This window comes from Ochlerotatus camptorhynchus, unplaced genomic scaffold (assembly GCF_037179485.1).
Source record: "Ochlerotatus camptorhynchus isolate MF236.1 unplaced genomic scaffold, CSIRO-AGI_Acam_v1.1 ptg000261l, whole genome shotgun sequence".
NCBI lineage: Eukaryota > Metazoa > Arthropoda > Insecta > Diptera > Culicidae > Ochlerotatus > Ochlerotatus camptorhynchus.
In genome coordinates, this window is record NW_027040751.1 from 235,838 (window position 1) to 247,100 (window position 11,263).

The following is an 11,263-nucleotide window of genomic DNA, read 5'->3' on the forward strand; positions in this document are numbered from 1 at the left end:
ATATAACACATATGTAACGGAATGAAAAATAGTCATTTTGTTTCTGCATAATTCGAAGAGTGATATAATATTTCATCGAATTGGTGTCACTTTGCATATATTTCTCACAATTGGGATCTTTAAGGGTATTGAGGTAAATGCATATTCGTAATCTGCATTAAAAATGGAACCCAAAATTTCATTGGAACTATTTTAAATAAGTACGATTACATTAGCAAAAATCACCTTATTAGCGCCCCTCGGTGTCACTTTGTACACTGAAACAAATCGACATGTACCGTTTATTGGATCCATCTTATAACATAGCAATGTCAGCAGATTTATTCATTCTATGTGATGATTGATAAACTCCATTGCCCAACAAACAATTGCCTATTGAAGAAACGACTTCTTGACGATTTTATTCCACTTCATGCTTAAAAATACTTGTACTATTTTTAATAATAACTTCTGTTCAGGCTTTGTCAACTACAACATCAAAATATTTGGTGTTAAAATAAGGTATGTCGAGAAGCTTCTATTCGACTTACAAAAGTTGTAACAGAGCTTATTCGATCAAATTTTTGATTATTCAGCGTTTACTAGACATCAAGCTTGAATCTGAAAACCTATCAGCACTCCCAGCCGTAACTCTAGCTAATTCAAGGAGATGTGAGAATGATTAATTCCTTCATAGTTGTTTAACATAAGACCAACGTTACCTCTCCATCTCTCTAATTTCGATGGGAAGGATGCTATTCTTTTCGATAGATCTATGAATTGGTTGTCGTGAGTGATACGATCTATGATTACGATTTAAATTAATTAGGCGTAGAAAATAAATTTAAAAAAAGGGTTGAAGCTGGGATTGAACTCGCGACCTTCTACTTGGAAAGCGGAAACGGTAACCACTATGCTACCAATTTCGTTTTGTTGTTAGCCTGAAGCAGTGTTGTGGAATAATGAATGAATACGCCGTTTGTAAAGCATTTACAAAGCATGAAATTAAAACATGGACGCATAGTGGTATAAGAGCTATTCTGCTGACTGAATTCACCTTCATTCAGTAATATTGTTATAATGATGATATAATGATAATCATGAAGACAGTCAACGTTTATAAAGCTTTTAATAAGTAAATTAATCATATCAGAGCAAACGGCGGAATAAAGGCACATCTATCGATCTCAATGAGCTTTTTCCAGCACATAATTCGACATCCTGTTTTATTCAGCATTGTACACTGTTATACAGCAATTATTCAATGTGTATGCTTATTTGTGACTGTGAATTGTTTGTTGGGTGGATTATCACTTAAAAACTATGACTGCGATATGGAATGATTTCTATCGTAATTTCACATACTTAGTACTTGATAATTTGATAATACCATAGAGGTAACTCTAAGACTAGAAGGTCCCGAAATAAAGTGCTCAAATTTTTGGCTCAGCTCTGGTAGTATCTTCGGTCCCAAGCTAATCGATGCACCACTCGAAACATAGGAAAATCCACGAACCCCTCATTTTATCTGTCAAACTTTCATAGCGAATCAAAACAAACATAGTGTAGTACTAGAATTTCGACTAGAATGGGATACGTTAATCGTTTGCTTGAGACCAATAGGCTAGTCAAGTAGTGAGCCAATTTAAAATCGTTAGTTTCGTATTGATTGTTGATAATACTTTGCTTCGAACCTCGCTTCGAACGTGGTTAGCGATAGGTAAGATGTATATGAATATTGTCTGATATATTTCATGGTGAAAAACTGTTGATATGTCATGGGTGGGAACAGACATATAGAAACTAATGGAAAGTCATATAAGTTCACACAAAAAACGAAAGTTGTATCAGTAAAAATATTAACCTTTCAATTTAAAAGTACCCCAAAATTTGTTACTTGAACTATGAAAATATTTGAAACAACAAGGTTATTTTCAATCCAAAAGCAGATGTTTTGATTTTAACTTGTAGTTTTAAAAGTGCAGATTTTCAAATCAAAAATTGTTTTACTGTCAAAACAACTTCTTCGGGGGTAGGTTTCTACTTGTTTCTGGTTAGTTTTTGAATAACGTGAGTAAATAAAAATAAAAACGCGCAAAACGAGAATTGAAAAGCTTGCTTTATTAATTTCTATTCGACCAGTTTTCAAAACAAATCCCTGTTGCATTCACCGGATCATCCGTGAGCTAGACCGGCTGAAAACATAAATAAAATACGGCGATACCACAGGATGAATATGGTAAGCTTATCTACGATAATGCCTTGTTCAGACTAGAGAGTTTTTTACGATAATAGAATCGCTTTCTTTTCGGAAATTGCATCAGCATCAGTCAAAAGTAAGATCATCGTTCCGGATTGGGTCACACCGGACTCTGAGCCAGATGGCTGAAACAGTAGCACCACAGTTTAAGATTGAAGCAGGGGGAGTGGATTGCATGGACGGCTCAACAGATGCTGACGAGGATGGCGGACAATTCCACAATTCAATATTTTTAATTTTTTTTTGTTAGTTTTACATTCAAAAAATATATATACGTAAAAATCAAAACAATGAACTTTATGTTTAAAAACAAATAAAATTTTATTTGCTTAACTACGCTCTTAACGGCGCCGGTTGTGTAGTGGTAAGCGTGATTACCTCTCACCCCAGCAGGCCTGGGTTCAATCCCATTCGGCGCCGCCGGGATGTTCTGAGGCATAACATCTCTGATCACGCCTTCCTTCGGATGGGAAGTAAAGCCGTTGGTCCCCGGTTCATGAGTTGATGGGTCGATAGGTAGGGTCCAGGTGTGGGAGCTGCCTTCCTGGCACGTCGGTAGCATTGGTGCTCAGCACGGAAAACAAGATCGACGGAAAAAACAAACCAAAGAAAAAAAAAAATAATAACTACGCTCTCATTTTGAAATAAGATAAAATTTATTTTGACCTAACCTACTCTTAATTTGACAGTTCTACAATTTCATTTCTTTTTGTTCCTTTGGTTTGTTTTTTCCGTCGATCTTGTTTTCCGTGCTGAGCACCAATGCTACCGACGTGCCAGGAAGGCAGCTCCCACACCTGGACCCTACCTATCGACCCATCAACTCATGAACCGGGGACCAACGGCTTTACTTCCCTTCCGAAGGAAGGCGTGATCAGAGATGTTATGCCTCAAAACATCCCGACGGCGCCAACTGGGATTGAACCCAGTCCTTCTGGGGTGAGAGGTAATCACACTTACCACTACACCACCGGCGCCGTTACAATTTCATTTCAAAAGTAGAAACTTTTAATTTGACATTTATAAAATTTAATCATAAAAGTTGTGACTTTTAAAATCAAAGGATTCAGCATTTTTATTTTAACTGTTCATGTCTTTTGCATTTGAAAGTTTCTGACTTTCTACCAAAAAGAAGCAATGCAAACTTTTAATTCTACCAACGGTTTTTTTAATTCTATTAACGTTTATTTTTTTGTTTGTTTGCACTATGAGAAAATTCATATAGATTTGCCTTTTAAGAAATCCAACAGCAAACATTTGTTTTGGCATGTTTTTCTGGGATGAATATCGCTCCCAATAAAATACATCTTACATGATTGTTCTTCATATATCATTGAAACAATTTTCAACGATGTTATAGCATAGAGGTAACTCTAAGACCAGAAGGTCCCGAAGAAACGTGCTCAACTTTTTGGCTCAGCTCTGGTACTATCTTCGGTCCCAAGCTAATCCATTCACCCCTCGAAACATAGGAAAATTCAATAACCCCTCATTTTATCTGTCAAACTTTCATAGCGAATCAAAACAAACATTGTGTAGTAGTAGAATTTTGACTAGAATTGGGTACGTTAATCGATTTGCTTGGGACCAAAAGGCTAGTCAAGTAGTGAGCCAATTTAAAATCGTTAGTTTCGTATTGATTGTTGGTATTACCACAAACGAAGTGACAGACGACTTACTGGCGAAGAAATCCATTAAAATAATGTGGTTCACTGTAATAGAATTTTCTAGGAAGCTTGTGCCATCATCCACCAGATGGGTTAGTTTTTTTGTTTTGATTTGAACATAGTTGATTTTGTGTACAATGATTCTTTGACAGAGTGCAAAGAGTGTATCATTTTGTCATTTTTTTTATGCATTTCAGTTTTGAGTAGAGTGAAAGAGATAGAACCAAAACATTCTAATACATTTGGTGAAAATGCTAGTACAATCCAGTAGAAGCATAGAGCTAACTCTAAGACCACTGGGTCCCGAAGAAAATCATTATTATTTTTGGCTCACTAAGTACCAGAACAACGGTCCCAAGCAGTCCCAAGCTATTTCACTCACCCCTGCATGTTCTGCATGAATCCACACACCCCTGATGTTATCTGTCAAACTTTCATAGCGAATCAAAACAAACATAGTGTAGTAATAGAATTTCAACTAGAATAGGGTACGTTAATCGTTTGCTTGGGACCAATAGGCTACTAAAGTGGTGAGCCAACTTAAAATCGTTAGTTTCCACCCCCTGGTAGAAGTGTTGCCATGTGGTACAATCCAGTAGTAGTGGTGTTGCCATGTGGTACACTGAAAAATTGAAATAGCAGATTAGTCACCAAAGTTTTCGAACCGCTCCGTCTGTCACTTCGTTTGTGGTATTACCATAGAGGTAACTCTAAGACCTGAAGGTCCCGAAGAAACGAGCTCAACTTTTTGGCTCAGCTCTGGTACTATGTTCGGTCCCAATCTAATCGATGCACCCCTCGAAACATAGGAAAATCCACGAACCCCTCATTTTATCTGTCAAACTTTCATAGCGACTCAAAACAAACATAGTGTAGTACTAGAATTTTGACTAGAATGGGGGACGTAATCGATTTGCTTGGGACCAATAGGCTAGTCAAGTAGTGAGCCAATTTAAAATCGTTAGTTTCGTATTGATTGTTGGTATTACCAACAATCAATACGAAACTAACGATTTTAAATTGGCTCACTACTTGACTAGCCTATTGGTCCCAAGCAAACGATTAACGTATCGCATTCTAGTCGAAATTCTAGTACTACGCAATGTTTGTTTTGATTCGCTATGAAAGTTTGACAGATAAAATGAGGGGTTATTGGTTTTTTCTATGTTTCGAGGGGTGAATCGATTAGCTTGGGACCGAAGAGAGTACCAGAGCTGAGCCAAAAAGTTGAGCACATTATTTCGGGACCTTCTAGTCTTAGAGTTACCTCCGAGGTTACCTCTATGGTATTACCATAGAGGCTCGCATAGAGGTAACTCTAAGACCACTGGGTCCCGAAGAAAATCATTATTATTTTTGGCTCACTCAGTACCAGAACAACGGTCCCAAGCTATTTCACTCACCCCTGCATGTTCTGCATCAATCCACACACCCCTGATGTTATCTGTCAAACTTTCATAGCGAATCAAAACAAACATAGTGTAGTAATAGAATTTCAACTAGAATAGGGTACGTTAATCGTTTGCTTGGGACCAATAGGCTACTAAAGTGGTGAGCCAATTTAAAATCGTTAGTTTCGTATTGATTGTTGTTATAACTCTGTAGTCTGAACGTACTATAACATGAGTTAGTTAAACACAAATTTGGGTGTTCTCATTCTCCGTGTAGTAGGTGGCGCCATGCTGTCAGTAGTGGTGAGATCAAAACTGTGATCCATTGATGATGACAACTGATGATTATCGAACCGAACACCATCAGAGCGACGTGTCATCAAAACAAACGAAAATATTTTCACTAACTTTAGATATCAAATTTTGGAAAACATTAATTTTTTGATAAAATGATAGAAATAACGGCTTGGCTAATACGTGATCAAAGTGCAGTTTTCCTGTGCGGAGAAACAGTCGAGTGTTTGATAACCTTCACGAATCCTTCGCTACCAGAACATAGAATTAGTCAAAGTAACAGGTATTGCTTTAGAATCGAAGCTAAATTTCCACTTCAAACTATTAGTGACATATAATAAATGTATTACAGTGATATACTGGAAAACCTAGCATGGGCAACGGTTCAGATACATTGCTATTGCAATTCCACTATCCAAGACCGTGGCGTATCCGGCCTGGAAACGGCGAATCCCATTCACAAAAATGTTAGTGGCTCAACATCCCTGAATGCCAGCAATCAACTCAAGGGAGAGGTATTGAAGTCCACTGTGCCGAAAATTCTGTTTTGCGACTTACGATTGTCACCAGGTGAATCAAGGCAATGTATGTTGTGGAGTAAATTGTTGATTTCAATATGTTTTTTTAAAAATTTTACACTATTTCAGTCATGTTCCGTGAAACGTTATCAATGAATACTCCACCAACGTATCGAGGCGTAATGGTGAAGTATTATTACAAAATAACGGTAGCCACCCAACGCGTTGGTTCCACAGTGCAGGCGTTGCATATTCCAATTCGAGTACTTCCACTCCCGCCCATCAACTGTAGTGACGAGACAATTACTTTGAACGACGAATCAAACGAGGATTTGGCCCCAAATAATCCTTTTATAGAAAAGAAGAAAGCACCATCGAAGATTGAATACGCGTTACATTATCTGCAGAACATCACTGCACGCAGAAGGCCCAACTTCTATTTGATTTCGAACAAGAGGGGTAAAGTCGGACGCTTTTGTATTTTTAAACCAATCTACAAGCTCGGGGAAGACATTGTAGGTACGCTAGATTTTAGCTGTGGAACTGTGAAATGTGCGCAACTGTCGGTTACGTTGCAATGCGAGGAAATTGTCAAAAAGAAAACCGTAGAACATTCCAATGCACCTAACCAAGAGAAAGATAATGTACTAACGCCTGCCGGGCGAATAACGAACTATACAAAGCATCATGAGGTATGCCTTGGCTTGTTGCAAACTCAGATGATTATTCCGATTCCACTGCATGTTACGCCAACTTTTGATACTGACCTGGTCGATGTGAGGTGGCGTCTGCATTTCCAGTTTGTTACAAGTACAAACGAGGAGCTGAATATGGAAATCAACAAGGATACTCTGGAGTGGCAAGCACCAACGGACATTTCTATTGAAACCATGATTTGGAATCTGCCAGTCACTATTTACCCTACAGCACCTGTTCACATCCCACAAGCCAGCGGAACATATACATTGAATATCAAGTAGAATGTAATTGATTCGATAAAACTAAATGTGTTAGGTACAAATAATGACATTCTTAGAGTATCTTAAAATAGGAAAACATACTAATAACTACTTACCCAAATAATAAGATTGATTTACGGAGTTTCGGTTTGCAACTAAGTAAGCTGACACATTTCGTAAGAGAAAACTTATCTTATTTAATCCGAATCTGAACTTGCACCCCCATTACCCTCACCAAAACTTTCTGCCTTATCATTGTCTTCTTTATCCCAACCAGATTTCTTACCTGTTAGGAAATCGGCTCTCAATGCTCCCCACGTCGACTCGGGTTCATCGTCATCGTCGGAATCCTCCTCGGATTTGATTTCATCCTTTAATTCTTCCTTCTTGACCAGATTGTCCACCAGCTCCGACTTGGCTCTGGGTCCACTCATGAGAACATTTAGGAATTCCTTCTTGCTTAAATTTTTCAACACCTTTTCTCGCTTGTACTCCAACTTTCCTGCGTCGTCAAGTTTCTTGTTCACATCTCGTTGCTGTTGCCGAACGGCGTTGAACAACTGGACTGTACCCCTAGTTGCAATTTTCTTCAATGCTTTCTCCCTCTCGTACTGCCCTATCGATGGTTTTATTCGTAGACCCAGGATATCCTTCTGTCGTTCTTTCTTCAGCAGCGCCCTTTGTCGAAGCAGCTCATTCGCCATTTCCAAATCGCCAGGTTTATCATCTTTTTGATCTCCGGCCTCTGCTTCGTCCGGTTTCTGTTCACCGACAACCTCAAATTTGTATGTTGGTTTTGATTCCTTCCGAGTCTTCTCCAGATCGACATCCTTTACAGCCTTCGATAGAATATGTGCATCACTCGTCTTCCTGATATACTTGGCCATAGTCAATGCCCATTTAGAAGGTCCTTCATCCTCCTCCTCTTGCTCGTCATCATCCTGATCCTGTTCATCGTCGGACATTGGAAACTCCTCATCGGACATGTGATGATCGTCGACATCGTTGTCGGATAGTTCACTGGCACTGTCGGTGTCTGGCTCTGGTGCTAGTGCTAAAAATATTGCCAACAACGGAACAATTTACAACACCAGTTCATTCAACGGATTTTATGAATTTAACATACCTTGGGGTTTTTTGACCATTTTGACTTTAGCGATCATTTTCCAACTTAAGTTTACGTAGGAAAATTTAATTTTAATCCACGAAAATAAACTCACATGAAGCACCACGCACGTGTGAACGTTTTGAATGTTTACCCCAGAAAAGACACATCATAACAAACGTGCTTCACTTCCTTTGCGGGAATATGCTGTCACCTTCACGGTGTTTCGCGAAAACCCATTAATGGGTATAAAAATACCCATTTCCGCTAAAAGTGCCCCTCCTCATGTAATGGATAAACTATGGTTTACTCATAAATGGGTAAATGGGTGGTCTGTCAATAAATGGGTGTTTTTTCACCCATTTTCTTAAATTGCGTTTACCGTAAAATGGGTGAAAAAATACCCATTTTTACAAATGGAGGATGCAAGCCCTCGTTGATGTAAAAAACTTTCTAATACATTGAAAATAAATGCAGGTGTTCCGCTCAAATTTTACACGAAATATTATAATACCATATTGGATACTTTGTATTGACTTATCCGTATGCCTAGGCTAGAGCTCTCCAACGTTTCGGATTCTAACATTTTCCGGAGATCGTCTATTTTCGCTAAATATGCTGTGGACTGTAACTTTTTGCATTCCCAATGAATCGGTGACGGAAATGAGACGATGAAATTTCGAAGTGTTTTTCCATCCATTAGTGGGTATAAAATATACCCATTATTCAACCGTGAACGATTCTTTAAATGGGTATTTTTTCATCCATTTTATGATCTCAAAATTCCTCCATTTTTTGACAGCTGCATACATGGTTCGAAAATGGGTATTTTTATACCCATTAATGAGTTTTCACGAAACACCGTGTTGGGCGTCAACGAGGCTACACGCTTAACTCGGACTCCTAAAGGGCCACGCACATTAGATCCGTTTGCGTTGCGTTGACGTAAATTTGACAGTTAGACAATAGCTGTCACTTTGCCGCAACGCGTCCGATCCGGATCTAATATGCGTGGGCCTTAAGTCATATTATGCACGGTGATTCGTGACTTACCCATTCATGGGTAATACCAACAATCAATACGAAACTAACGATTTTCAATTGGCTCACTACTTGACCTGAGAGAGAGTCGCGAAGAGAGAAAAATGGAACGTCAAATGCAGCCAGACGGCTGCTGTCACGAACTCCAAATTGATTCGCTATAAAAGTTTGACAGATAAAATGAGGGGTTATAGAGATTAGTGACGTTTAACGCACGCACACTAGCGGGAGCAACGCCGTGTAAAGTTGTTTATTATTTTCCTCTGGCTAACCCGAGGGCTAACCTAAAAAATGTATGAAAGTAGATCTGTCAAAATGAGTTTGACATCGATTTGTTATGTATTTTCCTCGGATATTCACTAACACGCTCTCACATATTGCACCAATACAATCGGACGTGAAAATCTCTATTGGTTTTTCCTATGTTTCGAGGGGTGAATCGATTAGCTTGGGACCGAAGAGAGTACCAGAGCTGAGCCAAAAAGTTGAGCACGTTATTTCGGGACCTTCTAGTCTTAGAGTTACCTCTATAGTTGTACCAACAATCAATACGAACCCTAATAAACAAATACCATAAACGAACTGTATCCCGGATGGGTAAACTATCCCACAAATAATTTGGATGATACCCCAAACACGTCGTTATACCAACAATCAATACGAAACTAACGATTTTAAATTGGCTCACCACTTTAGTAGCCTATTGGTCCCAAGCAAACGATTAACGTACCCTATTCTAGTTGAAATTCTATTACTACACTATGTTTGTTTTGATTCGCTATGAAAGTTTGACAGATAACATCAGGGGTGTGTGGATTCATGCAGAACATGCAGGGGTGAGTGAAATAGCTTGGGACTGCTTGGGACCGTTGTTCTGGTACTGAGTGAGCCAAAAATAATAATGATTTTCTTCGGGACAAAGTGGTCTTAGAGTTACCTCTATGGTTATACCCCGTTCACATTACAGCGTATATCACGTGATATACGGTGTCTTGCAATCAGCACTCATACATCTAGTTTTCACTGGAAATCCTATGTATGAGTGCTCATTGCAAGACAGCCTATATTACGTGATATAGGCTGTAATGTGAACGGGGTATTAAGCTCTCTTTTATGGTAATTTTTATCAGGGAAACTAACGATTTTAAATTGGCTCACTACTTGACTACCCTATTAAAGAAATACCACAGACAAACAGACATAACACTCGCAAGTTGTTCATCGAACAAGCATTTAACGGTCAATTTGAAAGTATCGTTGTTGGTAGTACCGCCACTTGTGGCGCGCATGTCAATTCCCTTGCGTTTGACGTAAGCGTACTACCCACCACAGTGTACTCAACAGATGGCGGTAATGTTTTAGTGACGATGTTTTACAGTGAGAAATATTCAATGTGTTATGTCTGTTTGTCTGTGGAAATACCATTAACGAACGATAACCCAAATTGTCGAACTTTTTTACAAATGGTTTGGATGATACCCCAAACACGTCGTTAAGCAAAATAACCATACGAATTTTATTAGGGTAGCCTATTGGTCCCAAGCAAATCGTTTAACGTACCTTATTCTAGTATAAATTCCAGTACTACACTATGTTTGTTTTGATTCGCTATGAAAGTTTGACAGATAAAATGAGGAGTTCGTGGATTTTCCTATGTTTCGAGGGGTGCATTGATTAGCTTTGGACCGAAGATAGTACCAGAGCTGAGCCAAAAAATTGAGCTCGTTTCTTCGGGACCTTCTGGTCTTAAAGTTACCTCTACACTAATAGAATTCCACACATTTTTATTGGCGAATTTCCATGTAAAATTCCACATGATTTTCATGTGACCACACATAAATAGAATCCACATAGAAGCACATATGAAATTTATGAGTCAAATGAATAGTATTTGTGGTTACACATGGCTTTTATGTGTACACATATTAAGTATGTGCCTAGGTATGTGCCCGACACATAGATATTATTTGTTGATCACATTGCAAAAATTCATGTGTGGGACACATAAAAACAATCTTTGAAATTTTATCAGTGTACACACTTAATTTT

General features: G+C 38.6%; 2 protein-coding genes across 2 annotated transcripts; one reads left to right on the forward strand and one right to left on the reverse strand.

Moving 5' to 3' along the window:
- The first annotated feature begins 5,699 nt into the window (after positions 1-5,699).
- LOC135705227 (RAB6A-GEF complex partner protein 2) lies at positions 5,700-7,142 on the forward strand. Its single transcript, XM_065226836.1, has 3 exons — positions 5,700-5,874; positions 5,944-6,176; positions 6,239-7,142. Exons 1-3 carry the CDS (start codon positions 5,747-5,749, stop codon positions 7,087-7,089), a joined length of 1,212 nt encoding a protein of 403 aa, XP_065082908.1. The 5' UTR covers positions 5,700-5,746; the 3' UTR covers positions 7,090-7,142.
- Positions 7,143-7,265: 123 nt separating this feature from the next.
- LOC135705228 (RRP15-like protein) lies at positions 7,266-8,306 on the reverse strand. The gene is made up of 2 exons (XM_065226837.1): positions 8,195-8,306; positions 7,266-8,122 (listed from the first exon to the last, which is right to left on the reverse strand). The coding sequence occupies exons 1-2, from the start codon at positions 8,229-8,231 to the stop codon at positions 7,266-7,268; spliced, it is 894 nt and encodes a 297-aa protein (XP_065082909.1). The 5' UTR covers positions 8,232-8,306.
- Positions 8,307-11,263: the final 2,957 nt, after the last annotated feature.